General features: G+C 33.5%; 1 protein-coding gene across 2 annotated transcripts in view; it reads right to left on the reverse strand.

The window, feature by feature from the left end:
* LOC111703956 (latrophilin Cirl) overlaps window positions 1-25,681 on the reverse strand; it is a 41,571-nt gene extending 15,890 nt beyond the window's left edge. For both annotated transcript variants that reach the window (XM_023476055.1, XM_023476054.1), the window contains exons 1-10: window positions 25,269-25,681; window positions 17,793-17,850; window positions 16,454-16,602; window positions 10,917-11,094; window positions 8,529-8,925; window positions 7,489-8,105; window positions 6,658-6,831; window positions 5,883-5,965; window positions 4,997-5,113; window positions 3,375-3,515 (exon numbers count right to left, since the gene is read on the reverse strand). In XM_023476055.1, the coding sequence (XP_023331823.1) occupies window positions 3,375-3,515; window positions 4,997-5,113; window positions 5,883-5,965; window positions 6,658-6,831; window positions 7,489-8,105; window positions 8,529-8,925; window positions 10,917-11,094; window positions 16,454-16,602; window positions 17,793-17,850 (1,914 nt within the window). In that variant the 5' untranslated portion in view covers window positions 25,269-25,681. The remainder of the gene's footprint in view (window positions 1-3,374; window positions 3,516-4,996; window positions 5,114-5,882; window positions 5,966-6,657; window positions 6,832-7,488; window positions 8,106-8,528; window positions 8,926-10,916; window positions 11,095-16,453; window positions 16,603-17,792; window positions 17,851-25,268) is intronic.
* Between the last annotated feature and the right edge of the window lie 543 nt (window positions 25,682-26,224).

Raw genomic sequence — 26,224 nt, forward strand, 5'->3', positions numbered from 1 at the left:
TTTCTCGGTAATTGAATAAATCAGTGTACAAGAGAACATGCTAGGAGTCCAATAAATATTGGTATACATCCTGAGGGACCTAGGGGAGCCAAGTGCGCCTTTAAAAGTTTTACAAGAGTTATTTTATCAATTTAAAGCTGTAAATAATTGGTAAATGCAACGGAAATATTATCATTCAAAGATGAATTGTAACTAAGGTTTAGAACGGTTTTCTTCTATTGCGTTGTTTAAGATACTGTTAAAAGTCACGTTAATATTTTTTTGTTTCTTGTTTTTTAGTTTTACTAGCCTAAGAGGGCGCTTCGCGCCCATCTTCTAAATTAATTGTGAACATGTTCTCTTTGTGTACATCGTAAAACAAAACAAAAATAATTTGCGGATTTTCACAAAAAATTTCGTGGATTTTCAAAATTTTAAAAAATTTAATGACGATCGAATTTTGATGGAGACAAATATTTGAAATTTTGATCATTCATAAACCTTCCTTGGGGTCCCTAGATGTTTCCACAAAAAATTTGGGCCCGATCGGTTCAGCCGTTTTGAAGTTTATTGGATACAAACAGACAGACAGACATACAGACAGACAAACAGACAGACAAGCCAAATTTATATATAGATTCATGTAGATATTCATTGCAAAGAAAATCTTAAGAAAAGTAGATCAATTAAAATCAATTATAAACTAAACTACTATGTTACATGTTTGATGCTCAATGGTATTCTTAAATTCTTTGTCTGAGCATAATACAGAAATTATCCCTGATTTTGTCTCTAAGAATTGATTGTTTTCCGTTGTGGTTCTCCGTAATAAGGACTTTTGCAAAAGAAAGACAATTTATTGAATATCATTAAAGAAAAACAATGATATGTTCTCCAGTTAAAAAGAGACAAAGAGTACCGTGGTAAATCGGACAATCCACACTTTTAAAAGGACGGTCCCTTTAAATTTAATTCTATATTCCCTTTAAATTACTTCTACAGTCCCTTTAAATTACGTATACAGTCCCTTTAAGTTACATATAAAGTCCCTTTAAGCATAAGAACGGTTTAAAGCAAACCTCGGAAACCTCAGAAACCTCAGAAACCGTGTACGTGGAGTAAGAATTAAGAAGAAGGTTGACAGAGGGTGATAAAAGTGGACAAAAGGATTAGGTGGCTTTTCAAGAGAGGGGTGGGGGGGGGGTTAGGAACTGTCATTGTAATCTTAAATGACTCTAAATGTAAAGAGGGACAGTTAAATTTCATACCCTTGACACCTTAATTTTATCAATAATGTGTAATAAAATATAGTTTTCTGTCTTTATTTTTAATATAGTCTTTTCTTTTGCAAGAAATGTGCAAGTCACTTTTGTAGAAAAACTGCAATTGAAAATAATAAGCTATCAAAATGAAAGACATGAATATCTAATTCATATTTGATGAGACAAGGCATTCAAGGGTACCGTTGCTACTCTATTAATGAAGAGTCATTTAAAATTACGTTAACAGTCCCTTTAAGGAGAGTTGTCGATGCATGAAACCAAGAAGTTTGGCTCAACCTGAGATTTAGAAAAGTCGTTAAGTTTTATAGGAAGTCCCAGGCCTATTAAGGCAGGATGAAGTTGGCAGTATGGATGTTTGAAATCATATTCACTATGCACAAAAGGATGCATCAAATTCTAAGGATTGTCAAACGTGTAATTTAATTTTGAAAATTAAAAAATCCGCCAAATAAAGTGTTGAAAATCTCAATTTTACTTTTGACCAGATAGGATTGATTCTAATTAAAAAAAAATTTGAATTTGATTTTATTTAATATTTTGCAATAACCGTTGTTTTATAGCGAATGCGAATCGTTTGTTCTAAAATTGCAACACGTTTTTGCAGTGCAGTGCAGTGCACAATACATCTGCCAATTTCATTTTTCAAATATTCTTTACTTCTTGATGTTTAAAGCAAAATATCAACAATGCCTTAATTCTATTTTTTTCGGAAGCTTTCATATTTGATTCCCCAAATACATTAAAGAAAAAAGGATAAAGAATAAGGGAGTGAAATTTTTCTGAAACAATTTTACAGAAGCAAAAAGTATTCTACTGGAAATACTAAGAATGTTTATTAAATGCATTTTTCACATATATAAAAAATGTCTGTCTCAAATGGGGTTTTATGATAAAAAATGTTGAAAAAAATAACCAAGTATGGTAAAAGTAAAACTGAAAATTGAAACCGGGTTGAATTTCCGAATTCAAATCAATTTACAGAATTGAAAAATATTGAAATTTGACCGAGTTTGGTAAAAAAAACTCTTTATTTAGTCTAACTGACATTTATTTGAATAAAAAAAAATTTTTTTTGCTATAACTTGCCCAATTTTTTATATTTTTCAGATTTTAAACTGCAAATACATTGAAGTAAAAAAGAGGAAGATAAAAGAAGCAAATCTGTTCTGTAAGAGACTGTCTATTTTTTTTAAAATGGTTTAACTGAGAATTATATATATCTATATATCAAATTATTGCTTCTATATAAAAGAAATTTGCGCATTAATTCAGCAAAGAGAAAAAGAAAAGAAAAAACAGAATGCAACAATTTTCCAAATATAAAAACGATTCACTCCTCTCTAAATCAAACTTGGTTTTTATCCTAATGTTTAAAAAATTTGAGAACTTCGGGTTATGGATTCCAGAACGAGTGAGTTAATTTTTTTAGTACAAAAATATTTCGAAATGTATTTAAAAGGAAACTTCAATATCTAGCTATTATTCCAGTTACTACTACCNCTTAAGTCTTTATTGTTCTTATATTAAAAGATCGGACATTTTGTCAAATTGAATTAGTGTTTCAGTCTTGCTCAAATATTTTTATATCAGACGAGAAAACACAAGTTAAAAATGTTTTAACTCAACAAAAAACATAATATCGTCAAATTCACATACTTTATATATAATACCATGGGTTAAAATTGTTATTTTGCTCCAAGGTTGTATGATAAGGTTGCTGCACTCCAATGTTGTCTCCTAAGATAGATAGATAAAAACCTAATATGACGCAACTCTCGCTTCTATAATCAGTGACATCATATGAGGATTGTATCTATCTATGCTTAGGAGACGACATTTCTCGAATTAGAGCCCATCGAGAGTAAGCAACCTTATTATACAACCTTGTTTTGCGCCCTGATTTCATTCAAGTTTTATAACAAATAAAATAAACTATACAGTATACACGGTGTCCCACATCATTTTAGAAGATTGAAAATATTAGGAAATTGTATAAGGCCAATATAAAACTTTACATTGAGGATGTTTAAAGGTCTTTAAGTGTTTTTGTGTGAGTATTTGGACTTGGAAATTGTTGTTTTCATTTGGTTGCTTTATGTACTGCGAATGTACCTGATGTCCTGGTGTATCCTGCAGTACAGTGTACGTAGATATGTACTGGCATGAGCAGGATGTATGACTAAGATTCGTTTGTATTGTTGTACATCCACTAGAGGTCCAACCTTGCCGCTGCAGGTCCCAGTGTACACAACGCTAAACAGTACATAATTCAGTACATAATACAGGCAACACTAAACCAGTACATAACATGGTGCATAATACATACAACGCTAAACAGTACTTAATACAGGCAACGCTAAACAGTACATAATACAGCCAACACTAAACCAGTACATAATACAGGCAACGCTAAACAGTAAATATGTCTATTGATGGGAAATATCTTGGTTAGTTTTTCTAAATGTTCCAGGTTTTCGGACTTTTAAAAGGCACTGTTAAATAGAAATAAGGTTCCTATATTTTAAAAATGTATTTTGTAAAAGTTTACTTTAACTTAACTTTGCAAAAAAAAATTATCTTGAGAAGAAATAGAAGGACATAAGTAAGTTAAGTAACCAAAAACGATCGTTCGGTTTTTGAATGATGAATGATGAATGATGAATGATGAATGATGAATGATGAATGATGAATGATGAATGATGAATGATTAATGATTAATGATTAATGATTAATGATGAATGATGAATGATGAATGATGAATGATGAATGATNTGTTGTCTATTCTGAACCAATAGAAATAGTATGGCGGTAACATCTTTCTATCTATCTCATTTTCCAATCAGAGATATGTATCCTTCAATCGGTGCTATCAGTAAATGGAAATATTTACTTCTACTGAAACTATGTATAGGATGTTACAAAACAGATTGTTTTGCCAATTGCTTGGATATAAACGTATTAAGTGAAGTGAAATGGCTGTTTTTACACTAATTGCTATGTTTAATGTTAATTTTAAATAATAATTCGAGTAAAACAGTCGTCTTTCTATTTCACAGTTTTCCGAATTCCATTGTAGTAGCTTTTTAAGGGGGAGGGGGGGGGAACGAAGGTAAACGCCAGTATTCACATAGGAGAAACCTATTTCCCGTTTTTCTGTTGATTTTCAAGTTAGTACTGAGAGGACAATTACTTCGTGACAACATCAAATATATTAAGTGATTATGTCTTCAGATTCCACAGTTTTATTAATCCTACAGTATGAAAATATCGACTATATAAAAAGAAACTTTTAATTAATATTTTACATTAACTATGTGATGTTGCAAAAACTAAATCTGAAAGAAATGGGGAAAATAATTTTATGAGAAGAAAGAAAAACAAATTGGAAAGAAAGCAAATATTTATAAACATTTTTATAAAAAAGAGACTGCAGAGACGTAAGTAACCCTCCATGTTTGGAGTTGCAACATTAACATTTAACCCATCTGTAATCATCAATGCTGAAGATATTTGATAATTGAGAGCCGGATCCGGTAAAATAAATATTGTTAAAAATGTCCCATCAATCTGACAAATATTTAAATTGTACCTTTGTGGATTAAATATGCAACACAAAAAAAGATTTACTTGAAATTACATCTGTACAGTCCTTATATTGCTTTCAAATGTTTACATAAACGCTCCAGAACTGTGGTACTGTATAATTATACAGTGTACATGTATAAAGAACCAACCTTATGTACAGTATCTCCGGGTATGGTATGCGCTAAGGTGAAGTTGACCGCCTGCGTCACAAACCGGTTTTTAACAGACCCAGAATAGATGGAAACAATACGTGTCACCAGCTTTATCTACAAAAAAAAAATGAAAAATGTAAAATGCAATCATTGAAAACATGTGCTGAACTTGTCTTGAAATAGGAAAGTATATGTCAAAGATTTACCTTACTGATTTTGGAGAAAAATAATTTCTGTTAAAGAGTATAAGCAAGTAGGCCTGGGGTAAGAAAAGGGTCATCTTTGTATAACATTTGTCAAAAGGTTACTTAAATGGAGCATCTATGTGTAAGGTTTGTTCACCTATTCCAACATTGAACCATTTACATTTAAGGATTGTCTACCTATTCTAACGGAAAGAGCATCTACCTGTTCCGATGACGGTGTATCTACCATTTTCGACATCGGAGCTTCTACCTTTTCCGACGATGAAGCATTTACCCGTTCCGATGACGGTGTATCTACACTTTTCGACGTCTACCTTTTCCGACGATGGAGCATTTACCCGTTCCGATGACGGTGTATCTACCCTTTTCTAACGATGGAGCATTTACCTTTTCCGATGACGGTGTATCTACCCTTTTCGACAACAGAGCGTCTACCTTATCCGACGACGGAGCATTTACCCGTTCCAACGATGGTTTATCTATACCTGTTCCGACGACGGTGTATCTACCTGTTCCGATGGTGGTGTATCTACCTGTTCCGATGACGGAGTATCTACCCATTCCGATGACGGAGTATCTACCTGTTCCGATGACGGCGTATCTACATGTTTCAATGATGGTGTATCAACCTGTTCCGATGACGGTGTATCTACCTGTTCCAACGACAGTGTATTTACCTGCTCAGACGGCGGAGCATCTACATGTGAGATATGTTTGGATTGTTCTGGAACTGAGAAGATTGTATCTACCCTTGTGACACCTTAAAATAAATATTATTAAGGATTTATGAAATGATCCTGAGATACCCTTAGATATCCTGAGATATCCTGCAAAATATCCTGAGGTACCTGAGATATCCTGAGATACCCTTAGATATCCTGAGATATCCTGAGATATCCTGCAAGATATCCTGAGAAATCCTGAGATATCCTGAGATATCCTGAGATATCCTGAATCCTGAGATATCCTGAGACATCCTGAGATATCCTGCAAGATATCCTGAGATATCCTGCAAGATATCCTGAGATATCCTGAGATATCCTGAGATATCCTGAGATATTCTGAGATATCCTGAGATATTCTGAGATATCCTGAGATATCCTGAGATATCCTGAGATATCCGGAGATATCCCGAGATATCCGGAGATACCCGGAGATATCCGGAGATATCCGGAGATATCCGGAGATATCCGGAGATATTGTGAGATATCCTGAGATGTCCTTGTATAACCCAAGATATCCTGATATATCCTGAGATATCCTAAGATACCCTGAAATATCCTGATACAACCCAAGATATACTAAGATACCCTAAATATCCTGATATAATCCAAGATATCCTAAGATACCCTGAAATATCCTGAGACCATATATCCAAACTGACAGAATATTTAGAACATTTTATCCAACTTCTCGAATTACAAAGTTTAATATCATATATATGTTTGTTACCTAGGACTGCCAGAACGGATGAATTGGTTGAGATTGAATCTATGAATGGAGATGATGAGACGGAGAGGGAATATGAATCTGCTCCGAGGAGAAGGGTTGGTTCTGAACCCTGCTCCGGGTCCTTCTCCGTCCAGCTCCACGGGGTTGAACTTGGTACCAAGGATAGTCGACACTCTATAACAAGAAAATTAAAAACATGGACTTTAGTACAGTGTGATCCAGCAAATTGTGGAATAGATAAACCACATTTTAGGTAAAATGGTTTTTTTTACTCTGGTAAAATTAGTGTATCACTTTTTCATTGGACTATTGATTATATAACTTGAGTCTAAAAGTCTCATTCCTATTCCAGAGTTTCTGGTTCTCATTTAATTGGATAAATTTTTATGTTTTGTTATATTTTGAAATTAACTAAAGTAAGATTAACGATAAGAAGCAGATTTAGGATAGGATAGAGTTTCTTTTATCAATCTTAATCTTTTTGGTAGGGCTACAACATTTACTTTCGGACAGAGAATATACAAAATTGCATAAAGATTTAAGAGAATACTCACGAACTATCAAAACTATAATATCTAGAACTACTTATAATTTCGAATGTAAATTGTTAATGTATTGATCAAGATTCAGCAAAATAATTCTAAAATTTAAACGAAAAACTTTCCTTTAAATACTATAAAAGTTCAAGGTGAAAAAGATATTTCGCGTCCCTATTATCAAGTTTAAAATGCATGAAACTACTGCAAAAATTATTCTAATTTTCAATTCAATGAAACTCTACGGAGGAGTTAACAACTTAAAAATGCAGATTTAACGAATCATAAAACTTACCAAAGTTAGGAAAAATGAAAGAATAAGGTTCTGCCCCAGGTTTCAAGCTCTCCGGGTCCAGGTGGAGAGAGGAGCGGATCAGAGTTGGATTCACAGGGTACAAGCTGAGACAAAGCTCCTGTAGCACCTCTAAAAGCCTAGTTCTCAGGGCCTCGAAGCTGGTCGGAGATAAATCCATCCACGCCGCCAGGGATTCCCGCTCCAGTAGGAAACTAAGAACCTGAGAAAACTGAGAAAGAGATTGATCTCTAAACCGTCCTTGGAACATATTCTTCTTGAGTTTCCAGCGCTGAAGACTCGTTTCCACTAGCTCCAAGATAACCTTGATATCCCCACCGTACAGGTTCAGCCTCTGTATGTTAGTGTGCAGGGTGAGAGTGAGGGATGATGTATCCGGAGTAAATGGTAGTTCTGACACCAGAGCTAGCAACCAGTTGGAGGAACATTCGACAAGCAGTGGCGCTTCCCAACCCTGGACGGAACATCTTCTTCTCCCGGTTCCCAGGGTTCCAGAAGGACATGGAACCCTGGCCACCGTCTCTATTCTAGACCCAGGCCAGAGAATATTTCTCCGAACCTCAGGTTCACACCAAACCTCGCTCAGTGGAACAGGAATTCTGGGATATTGGTTCAATATAATCGAATTTAGAATTTTCGAAGAAATTAAATTTTTATGTTCAATCTATCGAAAATTATCGAAGTCATTATGTTTCTGTTAAAAAAACAACGAAAAGATATGACTTAGATATCCATGTTTTTGTTTCTTTAAACTGTTTATTTTCATTTTCATTCATAAGCACGGTATCTTCCACAATTGTGATTAGATTAAGGTTTTAAAGGTACGGTTGTAAACTGGACATTGCCATCTTAGCATGGAGGGTCCCTTGAAATGACGCTTGCTGTCCCTTAAAGTTTAAGAAAAACATAAACTAGTACATGGTATTGTATGTTTACAAAACTTGTATTAAACTTTAATCTCTCTCCGCTTTTCGAGATAAATAATATTTAAAGATTAATTAAAACTTAATGTTTGAACTTTCCTTTGTGTAGTTGTTGTAATATCCCGGAGCTCTGGGATAAAATCATCCCGAACTCTAGCTCCGGTTCTAGGTCTAGATCCTTCTCCCTCTGTAGTTTGTGGTACCTGGAGAACCCCCTGAGGAGGATTAAGACCGGAAACAGGTTGGTTTATCCTAGCACCAGAAGAGGAGGAATATTTATAGTCTCTAGTCACTAAACTCTTATCTAATGTTGTAGTAGAGGTAGAAGCTGTTGTTACATATCTTGTTGTTGTGGTTGTGGCTGTCGTTGTTGTTGTAGTTTTTGTTGTAGTTGTTGTGGTTGTTGTTGTTGTTGTAGGCGGAGCTGTTATAGGAACCCTCCCTCCTTTATCCTGGAAGCCTAGTTTCATCCATGGAGGGGTAGCTACCAAACCACCTAAAATATCTTTTATATATAAAGTTGTCATCTCTGTTGGTCTTTTTGTCTCTCCGATAATAACTCGGGAACCGATTTGCCTCAAATTTTGATCTGGGACCTTGGGAGAACCACGGGAATGTTCTTAGTTTGGTTTTGAGATTCTAAATTGAGTTAGTCGACTTTTATCGGGAAAATATCTAATATCATAATTTCCGACAATTGGCAGGTAATTTGTGGGACTAACTAACTGTCCCGCCTGTACAACGCTGGGTTCCCCAGCTAGTACTTTTTATTTTATTGTACTTATTGTATTTAAAAAAGTATATTTAAAGGAAAATTTTGAAAATCGATAAAAGGTTAAGAACTCGTACATCAGAAGAAATATATTCTTCTACATTTAAATAATTTAAGAAAATTTAAATTGTCTAAAAAATTTCTATTCTCTTGTTGTTTTCAAGAGCATTGTTTATCCTTTATTCACTCAGATAGAACAACAAAAATATTCTGCAGCCAAGAGTTAAAAGCCTTATAAATGTAAAATATATACATGATAAATATCATGAAAAAAATGAATACTTCTACATTTGTATTCAAAGCAAAATTGTAAAATTTACAAATTCTAAAATATGTTTAGAAAAAAAGTTTTTCTGGTTTGAGGTTGCTTCCATTATCTATTTAAGACAGCTAGTTAACCAAATTCTTTCAAAACCACCACTGTAAATAGGAGAAAAGAAATTTAAACTTGTCCAAACTTGAAACGAAAAAATAGTATTAAGGTTGTGTAGAGTGTAGAGTGTAGAGTGTAGAGTGTAGAGTGTAGAGTGTAGAGTGTAGAGTGTAAAGAGTGTATAGTGTAGAGTGTAGAGTAAAGAGTGTAGAGTAAAGAGTAAAGAGTGTAGAGTAGAGTGTAGAGTGTAGAGTGTAGAGTGTAGAGTGTAGAGTGTAGAGTGTAGAGTGTAGAGTGTAGAGTGTAGAGTGTAGAGTGTAGAGTGTAGAGTGTAGAGTGTAGAGTGTAGAGTGTAGAGTGTAGAGTGTAGAGTGTAGAGTGTAGAGTGTAGAGTGTAGAGTGTAGAGTGTAGAGTGTAGAGTGTAAAGAGTGTGAATATTCAATCTGAGTTCTGTATTCCAGGTTCAGAAATAGTAGTTTCTAGGAATTGAAGTGAGAGGGAATATGCCCCAAGCAGAATACCAGGATACCAGGATACCAGGAAACCAGGATACCAGGAGGATACCAGGATACCAGGAAACCAGGATACCAGGATAACCAGGATACCAGGATACCAGGAAACCAGGATACCAGGATACCAGGATACCAGGATACCAGGATACCAGGATACCAGGATACCAGGATACCAGGAAACCAGGATACCAGGATACCAGGATACCAGGATACCAGGATACCAGGATACCAGGATACCAGGATACCAGGATACCAGGATACCAGGATACCAGGATACAAGGATACCAGGAACCAGGATACCAGGATACCAGGATACCAGGATACCAGGATACCAGGATACCAGGAAATCAGGATACCAGGGAAAAAGGATACCAGGATACCAGGAAATTAGGATACCAGGGAAAAAGGATACCAGGATACCAGGATACCAGGATACCAGGATAATTCTGTCATTGTTCCAAAAAAAACTTCAAATCTAGAAACGTGAATTTTTCTTTTTAGATTTCCAAACAAGCTGTAAAGTAAGCGAGGGAACTATGTTCACTGCAGTCTTTAGGGTTTTTATCCTTGAATCATCCTCATATTTAATATTAAAACCACTCTGCTAAATTCTGACATTTCTTGAAAGAACCCCATTAGGAGGAGATAAATAATGTTTTAGAAGATTGTGAACTTTTCTTTCCTCCATTTTGTTTGATTCTCCAAGGCAAGTCATTAATTTGAATTTAGTAAATTATTTGTTGTTTTAAATATCTAACTTCCCGCACATTATCTAAATGAAATTAAATATGGAGGTCAAAGGTTTAATTTAGTTGTTATAAATCTTTACCTGTCTTTTTAGTACAGGTATAATGTGCTTCCAGGTAGCGCTGCGTGCCAGAACACGGATCCGTCCTGTGCGCAAAACTTTCAGCGGCAATTGCGCATGATGATTTCCCGTTACATTCACTGCGCATGAGTGAGACAGCTTCGCTCATGTAGCAGTTTACCGACCAGTTCTGGGCTCCCTGAACATTTGTAATGTATCATCATTTCAAAATCAGTATTACGAGGAAGATCTATTTATGTGGAATTGCAGGTCCTGCTTTGCAACCTCGTCGTTTTCATTGATACGCCATGGAAGATTTACCAAAGAAAACTTGTTTGGCTGCAACTTGCATATTAGGATTTTTTTAAATGTTAGCATATTTAAACATTTCCATGTCAGACGTATTTTTGTCAATTTTTATTCTTTTAGGGAGACAATTTTTACCGCCTTTTTACCAAAATGAAGGACCCGCTCTGCGAAGTTTTCGTTCAAAAAAATTCGCGCATTTTCATATCAACAGACTGTTTCGGGAAATTAAAAATGTAACTTAACCACGGGTTCTCTCTACCAATTTTTCCTGCAAAACATCCCTCGCGGCTCTCTGTATGTTTTGTGGGCAAAAGTGGTCTTGTGAACCCGTGGTAAAGTAAAATTCCCTTAACTTCCCTGTAAAGTAGTGGAAAATATTTATTGCTCATTAGTTTTTGACAAAAGTTTTTATTTCAAAAACAAACAAAAATGTTGTTGTTGTTTTAAAAATACATCGAAACAATTATATTCGAAGTGGGAAAAAAAGAACAATAATGCTCTAACTAGTTCTTGAGCTGTTTAGAACGGTTTCCTAAAACCATTATATCCTAGTGTAATCAGGGTTAATGAGATAATATACTTTAATTAATGGTAGAGCCAAAAGCAGGTATGGGCTCGTCCATATTTTTTTAATCCGTTTGCTAAAGGGACTGTAAGCGTAATTTGATGTGACCTTACATGCAAAGATGACAATGCCCGATTTACTACAGTACCCTTAAATTATTTATCTGATCAATAATTTGGAAGATATTGTCTTTTTTATAGGTTTAAAACATTAAATTCTGATCTTTTCAAGATGTTTTCATGCAAAAAAATGCCTAAGTCACTGTTGTAGATAAATAAAAATGTTAAATAATCAATTTTCAAAATTATGAAACTGATATCTAATTCATATTTGATCAGGCATTGTCATCTTTGAATGAAGGCCACCGCTGGTCCCATTAATAGATAGTAAATGTATGTAACGGATATACCCTACAAATTACATTTTTAACCACTAATATTTTAGAACTTTCCGTTAGCTAATGTAATTATTTTTTAAGTTGTCCAAAACATTCTTCGTTTTTTCCATCCTTACAACCTACCGGAGAATGGTTAAAGTCTTATATTTTTTAAAATTAAATATTTTAGGTTGGGTTGAGTGATGCTTAAAAATCAACAAAATTCTCGATTATTTTTAATTAATGGTTCTTTCCGGATCATTTTATTCATTATAACGAAATTTTCCGTTTTTTTGCAAAAAACTCTATTCGGTAATATGGAACTTTTGCCAGCCCTACAGTTAATGGTTTAGCCAGCAGAAACCATTGAGAGTAATTATCCATCCCGGTTTTATTCCCTTCAGATGGGATTATTAGAATTTACTTTTTATCTTACATTTTCAGAATTTAATTAGTCATTTGTTGAACATTTAGAATTTATCTTCTTATTTCTTCCACTAACACTAAGCTAAATTGATCTTGACAGTGACATAATTGTTTTTAGTTTTTTTTTTGCCAACCAGAGGTCGATACTTATAAATATTTGAGCTAAGTAGAGGGAGATGAACTGGAAAGGTAAATTTACTATCTATAACTCTTTAAACTACTTTTCACTGTTTATCAAATCCTACCTCTTTAGTTTTGCACTAAAAATAATTATTTAAGAAACAAAATCAATAGTGGATGATATTTTTGTTAAGACTTTAACTTTTATATAGTTCATCCTTTTTGTGTGTGACCTGTTCTAAAATAAATATTTTAGTATACATTTTGAACTGTGTCGCATCAAAGTTTTGTAAAATTGACATCTTACTCTTGGTCAGTTCTGCAGAATGTTTTTGTGTATTTTCAACTAAAGGATGGGATAGAATCTAGGAGTATGTATAGAAAACAAGAGTGATCAAAAAAGGATATTTTAACCTTAATCATTTTAAAATTTAAATAACATCGTTGTAAATCGATCAAACTCCATTACGGGAACAGGCCCCCTTTAAACATATATGCAAATATATCTCATACAGACTCCAAGGTTGGACTCGGAGTAAGGTTCAAACAAACCATATATCTCATGAGTTCTCTGCAGACTCCAAGGAAGAACCCGGAGTAAGGTTTAAACAAACAATGTATCTCATGAGTTCTCTACACACTCCAAGGATGGACCCGGTGTAAGGTTTAAACAAACAATATAACTCATGAGGTCTCAATAGACTCAAAGGATGGACCCGGAGTAAGGTTTAAACAAACCATATATCTCATGAGTTCTCTACCGCTACTCCAAGGTTGAACCCAGAGTAAGGTTACAACAAACAAAATATCTCACGAGTTCTCTACAGACTCCAAGGTTGAACCCAGAGTAAGGTTTATACAAACCATATAACTCATGAGTTCTCTATAGACCCCAAGGTTGAACCCAGAGTAAGGTTTAAGCAAACCATATAACTCATTAGTTCTCTACAGACTTCAAGGTTGAACCCAGAGTAAGGTTTGAACAAACAAACGTCTCATGATTTCTCTATAGGGTCCAAGGTTGAACCTAGAGTAAGGTTTAAACAAATCATATAACTTATGAGTTCCCTAAAGACCGGTTTAAAAAAACCATATATCTCATGAGTTCTCTACAGACCCCAAGGATAGACCCAGAGTAAGGTTTAAACAAACAAGAGTCCTTACAGACTCCAAGGATAGACCCAGAGTAAAATTTAAACAAACATGAGTTCTCTACAGACTCCAAGGTTGAACCCAGAGTAAGTTTTGAACAAACAAAATATCTCATGAGTTCTCTACAGACTTCAAGGTTGAACCCAGAGTAAGGTTTGAACAAACAAAATATCTCATGAGTTCTCTACAGACTCCAAGGTTGAACCCAGAGTAAGGTTTGAACAAACAAAATATCTCATGAGTTCTCTACAGACTCCAAGGATGAACCCGGAGTAAGATTTGAACAAACAAAATATCTCATGAGTTCTCTGCAGACTTCAAGGTTGAACCCAGAGTAAGGTTTGAACAAACAAAATATCTCATGAGTTCTCTGCAGACTCCAAGGTTGAACCCAGAGTAAGGTTTGAACAAACAAAATATCTCATGAGTTCTCTACAGACTCCAAGGATGAACCCGGAGTAAGGTTTGAACAAACAATATATCTCATGAGTTCTCTATAGACTCCAAGGATGGACCCGGAGTAAGATTTAAACAAAAAATATATCTCATGAGTTCTCTACGCACTCCAAGGATGAACCCGGAGTAAGGTTTGACCATTGGTTTCTCTATAATACTGCAGGAGATGAGAAGAAAAGACATGTTTCTGGTTCTGACAACTTTGTTTTCAATTCTCGGGATCTAAACCTCAAGATTTTGCGGAGAAAATAATGTATTGACACGGTGGGATATCCGTCTAATGTAAAAAGATTAAAAATGGAAAACTCTGATCTCGATATTTTTGGGGGATTTTCATCTACAGATTAATTTAATCTTTGTTCGGTATCCCTGCAGCATGCCAAAAGTACCCAGCCATGTTTCGATGGGAGCTTTGATCAAGGTTTAAGGGAGCTTTGATCAGAGGTTTAAGGAAGCTTTGACCTGAGGAGGAATAATTAAAATCAAGAGACTAAGGTTTGGTCCTAAAATTAAAAAAGGCCCACAGTGGATATAAAGATCAAGCGATTGGGAATTTGAGTCTCCAATACAGCAGTTAAAGATACAAAGACGGTAGACCACATTTTGGAAAGCTCAATAGACGTTCAGTTTTATTTTCAATCACTTTATGTCATTTATAGTTATCGGAAATCAAAGACGACCTTAACAACAAAAATAAACAATCTTATTTATCCAATATAAATCAATGTTTTTTACATATTTATTTCTTAAAAAATGAAAAAATAAAATTTCACCTTAATAAATATTATTGATTTTAGATTGAATTCTGTTTAAACTAACTCTTTAGAAATTAAAGATTATTATTATTAAAGAAAGCAATCTCTTATTTCTCGCAAAGTTTTGATTCGAACTAAATGCATCAATCAAAATTAACGAAAGAGTATAATGGAACACTTTTCCCATTAAAGCATGGTACAATATAAGATAATTAGTAAATTTTGATGAATCGTAATTTTATATTGAAATTATGATTGAAAGGAAACTTTTAACAAGTTTATTTGATATTTTGTGAACGCTGAGGGTTTAATGGATTTCCAGAATACATTTCTATACATAGGATCCAGGGGGTTTAAACTCGAGGAAATCTAACCATTAAACAAACCACCCCCCCCCCCACCATGTACCCTTTCTCAAATCACTGCATCCCTTTTTCAGAAAACCCTATTCTTTCTCCCCTCCTACACCCCCCTCGGCCCTCCCCCCTCCCCCCGTATGTGAACTGCACTAGATTTTTTACTTCATAAATGATATAAAATATACTGTGTACGTTAGTTTACAGTATATTTTATATATTTTTTGACATTACACATATTTCTCAAAAATTCAGAATATTCCGCTATGTCCAACGTGGTTTTAAATATTTAAATGGACATTTTTATTTTCTGCAACTTTTAGAAAGCTAATTTTAATATTTCTTGAAGAATAAAACAGCTTGCAAACAAAGTGTTCAATAATTACAAACGTTTCTGTAGAGAACTAAGAATTAGTCCGGCATCCTTAGTAAGTCAAATGCACGGGCAGCCGTAGTACATTTGAATTTGCGAGCCGGGTCAACTTTTCCCGTCCCAGTTTGTACTGTACCTAGCTCTATGGACAGGACTAGCCGGTGCAACAAGGTTGACGCGGTCAGACGTTATGCTTCATATAGGTTGAATTTACTTTGACTAAAGGGGCAGAGGTGCGTAAAGGGTATGGTTGTGATTGGACTAACTACTCCACACAACACTTGAAATTATGGTACAGTCCCTTTAATAACTTGAAGAATGGAACTGAGTCTATACTACAAACACAAATTTGCTAATCCCTATATCATTGCAACCTTTGATACTTCAAACTTAGATTATCTAATCTTACAGTATTCATGGAAAAGACTCAATCTCTTTAGAATGGCACATTCATAAAGGAACTGAGTCTTTGCCACAAACTCAAATTTTCTTATCCCTATACCTTCGCGATCTGATGGTGTAAATCTTTGATATTTCAAACTTAGATTATTTGATCTATCAGAATTCATAGTTTGAAATATCTAAGGTCTACGAGATTGGGTTGCAAAGATATAAAGGTTGGAAAATCAGAATTTGTGGCGAAGACTCAATTCCTTTATAATTTTGTTACCTGGTCGTTACAGAGGGTGATGGTAAATCTACCGTAGTTTCCATTGTGGATTTGTATTGTAGAATCCCCAGGGCAACTCATGTTTAAGGGGTGCGGAGCACACGCAATGACTTGACGAATAGACCCACCAGGATCATGCAGGGGCCACACTAGATTGAATAGATTAAAGGAATTGTTCGCAAATTTCAGACTGTTTTATCTAAGCTAAAAGTGACGCAAAGTTTGCGCAAAAATTTACAATTTTGCCTGTTTAAGTTAAGAAATTCTGATTAAAACCTAAGATATGAAAATATTCCTCTTTTTAATAATTTGACCTTTAATTAGAATATTTCATTATTGAAGAAAAATTTAGCACGACATTTTTTCATTTAAATGATTGAAAGTATAGTATTTAGGATTAAATTAATCATGAAACTAAAAAGTTATAAATGTATATATATACAACATGCATAATATGCAATGATTAAATTAATCATGAAACTAAAAAGTTATAAATGTATATATATACAACATGCATAATATGCATATATGATTAAATTAATCATGAAACTAAAAAGTTATAAATATATATATATATATATATATATATTTATATATATACAACATGCATATATTGAATAGAAGTAAGTCAAACAATATCCATAATAAGCAGGAGGACCCATAAAAATGGGGAATAGGAAGATGGCACAAATGATGGGTCCAATGATCATGAAACCCAGCAATAGTATGTAGCGTACAATTTTATTCAAAGCAAGCGGAAAAGCTATTTGCTTCACAACAACATCAAATAAACATAATTTTATCTTCCTTTTCCACAGTTTTATGGGATTCACTGTATATATATATGCTATGATTTTAAGAAATAGTGAAACCCAGCAATAGTATGTAGCGTACAATTTTATTCAAAACAAGCGGAAAAGCTATTTGCTTCACAACAACATCAAATAAACATAATTATTTTATTTTCCTATTCCACAGTTTTATGGGATTCACTGTATTATATATGCTATGGTTTTAAGAAAAAGAATGAATTAATAAATGATTGAAGAACTACATAATTAATAAATTAAAAAATGGTTGATAAATAAAGAAACAAAACTAAGGATCTGGTTCTTGCCACAACCTCTGATTGTCTTCTATATCTTTAACTCGTTGTTGTGTAGACCTTAGATATTTTAAACTATCAAATAGTTAACATTAACATTATTAGGTTGCACAGATATAAGGATAATAAATTGTTGTTTGTGGCAAGACCTCAGTTCCATAGATAAAACCGGATTAGTAATAATTTACAGAGTGAAAAGGATTTGAAAAAAAAATTGAAATTGATAATTATTACCTTGCTCCGCGAATGTTCCCATTGAGAGACAGATAAAGATATGAATCCAATTCAGCATCTGAAAAAAAGAAAACATATGAATAATATTTATACCAAACAAAATTACACTGATATATATATATATACATTCTTAAATTTCTGTTTCTAGCTAAACTAAAAAATGTATCATATTATTGATCAGATAAAGGTGTAAATGGTACCATTGTTCATCAAGAATGCCAGTATTTAGATGGTAGCATTGTGAATCGAGAATACCACTATTTAAATAGTAATTAAATGGTATTTAAAATTACAACGATAGCTTCCTCTTATCTTTAAATTTAAAGTTTTGATTTTGTTTTTTAAAATAATATTTAGCTTACAACTTGTTTTCGAACATTCCTGGACAATATGAAAATGTCGTCTTCATTACCAAAAATCCTCGAAACAGGAATAAATGTTTTCATAAGTAACTCTCAGATCATAACAATTAAAACATATTATGAAATATCAAATATATACAAATGTGGCGAAAGATAATCGATGACTATAAGTTGTAATATCTGAATGATTTGTTTGATATTAAATTGATTTTTTACGGTCTAAGTCATATGTTGAAATTTTCTCAATTTGTATGGACGCCGTGTTATTTTGTATGAGACGTCTTTAACAATTTTCTCCTTATAGACGCAACAGACAGAAGTAAGATTAGTAGCGATCAAAAGCGCTTTTTTATCGCATTAAGCCTATACCCCCTTTTATTTTTCGCGAACACTCCCTTTAACATGGTTGGTTCCACTTAAAATTGTATTCAATGTTTCAAGATTTGAGCCGGCGCTCAATTGAAACCAGTTTTTGGCGGTTCAGTGACGCGGTTTAAATTCTTTAAATCTATTAAACTGCTTTACACTGTAAAGTAATTGTAATTCGAATGTGTTTTTTCTGTAGATATAGTATAGTATTTTTAAGTTGATAAAGTTAAAACTAGAAACCTTTTTAAACCGTCTCCCAAAGCATCAAGTGCGATATCAATATAAAAATGTTAAAATGATAAATAGATGCATCAAAATTTTTCTTCTGTTTGACGGAGAAAATGTTGACATTTATGTGTTTTTTTATAAATTGTTGAAAACATTTTATTCTGTTTTATGTCAATACACAACCCTTGAATCTAAAGAAAAGAGAAAAAATAATAATTTATATTTGAAAAAAACATAGATTTAGAAGAAAAAAACCCGCAATTTTACCTTGCAATATGTCTACATTTAATGATAAAAACAGAGCAAATAATGAATAAAAATGACTTTTTGAAGCAAGAGCAGAAAAGCTGAGAAAATAAATTTTACATATTGTTGTCAATCGAAGGATTAAATTTTGAGTTTTGTAAAATATTTTGTTATTAATAAAGCCCAGCTATCAAAACATGAGAAATCTATCACTGTTCTGTTTTTCTCTTATCAAAATATATAAAATAATTCATCATATGCCAGAGTATTTCTAGATTTTGAATTTAATGTTAAACATTAAATATACGTATACATCTTTTCATCAAATGTTATCTTATGATGTATAAAAAATATGACGTATTGTGAAAATATATGGTTTAAAATTATTAGACATTTTTGTTTAAATAATTGATAAAAATCAATATCTTTATTTGAGATAGACGGTTTTCGTGATTCAGCACATAAAAGGAAGTCATAAAATAATATTTGATCAAAGTAAAAAAGTTTTTTTATTTTTTTTTTATTTCGTGCTGCATAAAATTAGAAAGAATTTTTCAAATAATGAATTTATTTTTGAATTTGTAAAAAGATTATTTATATTTTTGTCTCAACTTCCGAAATCGGCGAATTATGTATGTAATTAGCTAGATATATATGTGTGTTTGTTACCATCAGCCTAAACATGTAACGTAAATAGAACATGTTACATATGTGCCCTTAAGACAAACAAGGTGGTCAAATATTGGACGATTTTGACAACACACGGGCAACGTTGGCACTTGAGCTAGTATTACATATTACACAAATTACACGTTTCTAATAAATTATTTTTAAACTTGTAAACAAAATATAATAAAGAACAAAATCTGGACTTCAAAGGAAGGGGTTGAGCAGAGCTTTTCCAAAACATGAAAATATATTTTATTCAATTTATTATGAAACTGTATACAGTGCTGCAACTGGGTTCTATGTACATATATGAACCATTAGAATTAAAGAAAACATTTGTTTAAAATTCAGTAGATATAGTATAGTAGCATGTTAGATTCACAACAGTACCCTTTCAATCTAAACATTGGTCTCACAAAGAATGAATGAGATATCCTTCTATTTCTAACAGAAAATTCGAGTTGGTGTACACATTATACACTCAAATTTCCGACACTAGATTTTCAGCTAGAAAAATAAGAATATCTTCAAACGTGTGTTTCCTTTAAATCAAGTTAAAGGTCTCTTTACGAGGTCGTAAAAACTTTGTTATCCATGATTTAAGTTTAAATATGTTTGTTGTCCTTTCTCTAAACAATCGTTGTGCAGTATATTATCCCTAGACAACAAAGGAGGTCTATATAATGTCAACAATAATAAAAAAATAATTCCTGGATCCTGGATAATTCCTGTAGATCCTAGATCCTTTTACAAAAAATATCATTTTTCAAGTTTTACATATTTTGATGAATATTCAAAAGTAGGAGAAGTATCCGGTGTTGCTTTTACCAATCAGATTGTGCGGTTGTGTGAACTTACATCTTAAACCCTTGATCTCGATATCCAAAATGGACACTTTTAAATTCAAGTTGTCCTGCAGGGTATGACTACCGCGGGAATTGAACTAATCTGTAGATCTGAATAAGATGAAGATCAATGTTTGATCCCAAGATTTACAACACAAAATTCTGACTTCTGTGCCCATAAGTCTGATTATTGCCTTTGGCGGAAGACGACTTTCTCTGTTTGAATGGTTTATCTGAGAGATATGTCACCTGTCCTATGTATCCAAGGTAGGGAATTTTTTTCATAAGTTACATCTTTCTGGGTGTTACAATTTGGACAGCTATAGGTAGAGAGGAGGTAGAGAGAGGCAGAGAGAGGTAGAGAGAAGGTAGAGTGAGGTAGATAGAAGGTAAAGAGAGGTAGAGAGAAAGTAGAGTGAGGTAGATAGAAGGTAGAGAGAGGTAGAGAGAGGTAGAGAGAGGTAGAGAGAAGGTAGAGAGAGGTAGAGAGAAGGTAGAGAGAGGTAGAGAGAAGGTAGAGAGGGGTGAAAGGGGTGTAAAAGGGGGGTAGGGAGGGGAATAGAATAACTTCAAGAGGATCAGAGTGATGGTTTGTTTAGGGACGTGGAGGTGTGTGGATTTGGGAAAGACGAAAGAGAAAAACTAATTCAATTATTTTGTTTTGAAACTCGGCTAGCAGATAGAAGTAAACAGAGTGCTAAGAGCCTAAGATCCAAAGTATGTACAGCCTTGTACAATACGTAAACAATAAATACAATGTAAACAATAAATACAATGTAAACAATAAATATAATTTAAACAATAAATAAAATGTAAACAATAAATAAAATGTAAACAATAAATACATGTAAACAATAAATACAATGTAAACAATAAATACAATGTAAACAATAAATACAATGTAAACAATAAATACAATGTAAACAATAAATAAAATGTAAACAATAAATACAATGTAAACAATAGATACAATGTAAACCTTTAGTTTTTACCCTGGTTGTTTACCCATCCTGGAGTAAATAGAAAGGTTTACTCTGAATCTGTCAGTTTGATGAGAATATGATGAATTAAGACAGGATTTAATGGTTCTTCTCTCTCCTCCATATATAACCGGTATATACAATAGAGGTTTTGATAAACATAGAGTATACATGTATAATTATATCGTTATTTATGTATGTATCAACTATTACTAGCTACAGGGTTACCCAAAAAAGGACGAGACTTCAGAGACGATTGTACAGAATTTATGCAGTACAGTACTAACCCTCTGTATCCTCTGTGTACTCTAGTACTAACCCTCTGATCCCTCTGTATACTATAGTACTAAACCTCTGTATCCTCTGTATACTCTAGTATTAACCCTCTGTACCCTCTGTATACTCTAGTACAAAACCTCTGTATCCTCTGTAAACTCTAGTATTAACCCTCTGTATCCTCTTTATACTCTAGTACTAAACCTCTGTACCCTCTGTACACTCTAGTACTAACCATCTGTATCCTCTATATACTCTAGTAACATTAAATTCCTCTCTATATATTCTATTCTCTATGTATAAATCAGAGCTGCGGTTAGGGTATTTTTTTCTTTTCCTCATTTGGCTCAGATGGAACAAATCAATTTTAATTCATTAAGAAATTGTATCTAAAGCTTCAAAGAACACTAGTTTCAATCATTAAATATTACAAATTTTCAAATAGGCACAAAGGCGCTATATAAATTAATTCTTAATTACCATCCATTTTAAAATGATTTATATAAGAAACGCCAGCTGTAAGATAACTGATAAAATATTGACGACGGCGGCTGTTGAATTATTTTCTTTTTTCAAAATAAAATTAATTTATTTAATTCTAACCGAGTTTTCAGATCTGATAAACCTACGGTGATTTTTGAAAATGAAATCAAGCTTAACATGTCCCATTGGATAAAAAAGACGTTTAGACGTAATTACATTTACAGGGACCGTATAGACGTAATTACGTTCAAAGGGACTGTATACGTAATTACGCTTGCAGGGACTGTATGGACGTAATTACGTTTAAAAGGACTGTAAAGATGCAATTACAAGTAAAGGGACTGTAAAGACGTAATTACGCTTAAAGGGAATGTGGACGTAATTACGTTTAAAGGGACTGTAGACGTAATTACGCTTAAAGGGAGTGTATAGACTTAATAACGTTTAAAAGGGGCCGTATAGACGTAATTACGTTTAAAGGGACTGTAAAGAAGTAATTACGTTTAAAGGGACTGTAAGGACATAATTACGCTTAAAGGGACTGTGGACGTAATTAGGCTTAAAGGGACTGTATATAGACGTAATTCCGTTAAAAGGAACTGTAGACGTGATTTCGCTTAAAGGAACTGTATATAGGTAATTACGTTTAAAGGGACTGTATATACGTAATTACGTTTAAAGGGACTGTAAAGACGTAATTACGCTTAAAGGGACTGTAGACATAATTACTCTTAAAGGAACTGTATATACGTAATTACGTCTACAGGGACTGTATAGACGTAATTACGCTTAAAAGGGCTGAATTCACATGATTACGCTTAAAGGGGCTGTTTAGACGTAATAACGTTTAAAGGGACTGTATAGACATAATTACGTTTAAAGGGACTGTATAGACGTAATTACGTTTAAAGGGACTGTAGACTTAATTACTCTTAAAGTAACTTCATATACGTAATTACGTTTAAAGGGACTGCATAGACGTAATTACATTTAAAGGGACCGTATAGACATAATTACGTTTAAAGGGGCTGTAGACATGATTACGCTTAAAGCGACTGTATAGACGTAATTACGTTTAAAAGGACTTTAGACGTAATTACGCTTATAGGGACTGTATATAGACATAATTACGCTTAAAGGGACTGTTTATGCGTAATAACAATCAAAGGGATTGTAGACGTAATTACTCTTAAAAGACTGCATATACGTATTTACGTTAAAAGGGACTGCATAGACGTAATTACGTTTAAAGGGACCGTAAAGACGTAATTACGTTTAAAGGGACTGTAGAAGTGATTACGCTTAAAGTGACTGTTTAGACGCAATTACGCTTAAAGGGACTGTGTAGACGAAATTATGTTTAAAGGGACTGTAGACGTCTATATAATTACGCTTACAGGGACTGTATAGACGTAATTACGTTTAAAGGGACTGTAGAGGTAATTACGCTTACAGGGACTGTATAGACGTAATTACGTTCAAAAGGACTATATAGACATATTTACGTTTAAAGGGACTGTAGACTTTATTACGTTTAAAGGGACTATAGACATAGTTACATGTGAAGGGACTGTATAGACGTAATTACGTTTAAAGGGACTATAGACATAGTTAAGTTTGAAGGGACTTTATAGACGTAATTACGTTTAAAGGGACTGTATAGACGTTATTAAGTTTAAAGGGACTATTTAGACGTAATTACGTTTAATGGGACTGTAGGCTTATTTACAAATGACCCTCCACCTGTAGACTGGTGTTTCCAAATTACAACAGAACCCTTAAACCATTAACAGATCAAGGATGACGGACTTATCCTTATTTTTTATTTTTAAAAGCTTTGTTTGCAAACTGTTTCATATTTAACAAATATTTAGTTTCCAGAATTTAAAGTAACAGCAAATGAATATTTTCATTTAAATGTTTGAAAACCGCATTGGCCATAGACTATTTGATAATTTTTGAGAAGATAATATGTAAAGTTATCCTGTAAGCTAGCTTACATTTCATTTATTTGCAATTTAAACACTTTTTTAGAAATAAACACATGCAGAGTAAACATTTCTCGCGTTCATTTAGGGTCACTTGAAATTACGTTAACAGTCCTTTTAAAGTTTTAAAAATCAAAAATTTACTTTGTTTGCATGAGAAGTTTGAAAATACTAGAAATTCAAGGCGCTTCGCGCCCTTCTTTCTAGGCTTTTAGGGCGCTTCGCGCCCATCTTCTATTTAAATTGTGAACATGTTCTTTTTGTTTACATTTAAAAACAAAGAAGAAAAAGAAAAAATTTTGCGGATTTTTAAAACACATTTTTTTAAATTTTTATCATTCATAAACCTTCCCTGTGGTCACGTGATGTCCCACAAAAAATTTGGGCCCGATCGGTTTAGCCGTTTTGACGTTTATTGGATACAAACAAACAAACAAACAAACAAACAGACAAGCCAAATTTATATATAGATTTAGATATATATTTAAAATGTCTAAACAACGAAAACCATTTTAAAGCTCAGGCTATGCCATAAAATCTGTAAAAAACTAAAACACTTTTGTAGATTTTCCAAAATTATTTTAAATTAAATTTTGCTTTTGATAAGATGAAAGGTTTTACTTAAACCATTGGATCGGAAATATTGATTATGTATTTTTATGTAATAAACACATTAATCGGTTTAAAATTGAGGCTCTAGCCTCTATAGCATCAACAACTAGCTGTTTTTTTTAGAAAACACTATAACGAAGTGTTCAATAAACTAACCTTTACAATAATTTGAGAGAATAATTATAGAAAATTAAATTCTTAACAATGTTAAAATTTTTTGAACCATTTATGTCAACTACGCATGGGGCAGATGAGAACGGGGAGGAGACGGTCTTGAGAATGGGAACGCATGAGAAGGGGGGAGATGGTCTAGAGCATGGGAAGGCAGGAGAAGGGGGGGATGGTATAGAGAATTAGGGGAGGGAGGGGGGTAGAAGGGGAAGATAATGTTAGAAAATATAAAATTTCAATTATTTACCTTTTCTTGCCAAAAAACTAGAGTTTACGTCATCACTTAAATTCAATACTCAAAAATTTTTCACACTTTCACAATTTATCTTTTCATTACCATTTCACATTTACGGTTCTAACTGTACAATTCTTATAATTCACACTTTGAGTAAAGAAAAGTCATTTGTACAGTTTTTTAACTGAATATGGTTAGGGGGTTAACAAAACAACTTTTTTTTAAATTGTGAGTATCATAGATTTGAGAAAAGTACATACACGGAGCGTGTGTTTAACCGAACCTTGAGATCTCTGGTAAACTACTGAGGAGTGAGGAGAGTTCTCTTCTGAATTCTCATACCGATACAGAGAGAGAGCGAGATAGCAGAGAGAGAGATCGGATTGAGAGGATCGGAGAGAGGTTGAGAGAAGTAATTTCTTCGGGATACTGCGGGAACAGGACGGACGTATCTTTACACAGTACGGAGAGTGAACACTGAACAGGGTTACCCACAAAATAAATGTACAGGAGCTTGACAAGGAATAGCTTGGGAACCAAGGTTACCCATAATTACTCCCGCCGTTTACCCAACTTGGTCGATTTTACCGGATAACTAAATTTTCGAAATAATAGTCGACCCACTTCACAATATCAAAATCAAACAAGACCATTCTATGGCCGGCTCTCTCGAGTTCCCCAATAAAAAATTGAGGCAAATTGGTCCAGGGGTTACTGAGTTATGATCGTACAAGCAAACAAACAGACTTACAGACAAACAGAGAGTACAACTTTATATACATAGGTGTATACAAGGATGTAATGCAAGGAAAGTTATTTCAGAAGTGTACACATCTTTTGTACTGCAGTGTACTGTCTCTGGGCGGTAATGTAAACACAAGACGGATGTCAAAGCCTGACATGGGATCCATCTTTCACATAAAAAATCAATGAAATATTCTGGTCTTGGGAAACTATTATGTGAATTA

Source organism: Eurytemora carolleeae, unplaced genomic scaffold (genome assembly GCF_000591075.1).
Source record: "Eurytemora carolleeae unplaced genomic scaffold, Eaff_2.0 scaffold435, whole genome shotgun sequence".
NCBI lineage: Eukaryota > Metazoa > Arthropoda > Copepoda > Calanoida > Temoridae > Eurytemora > Eurytemora carolleeae.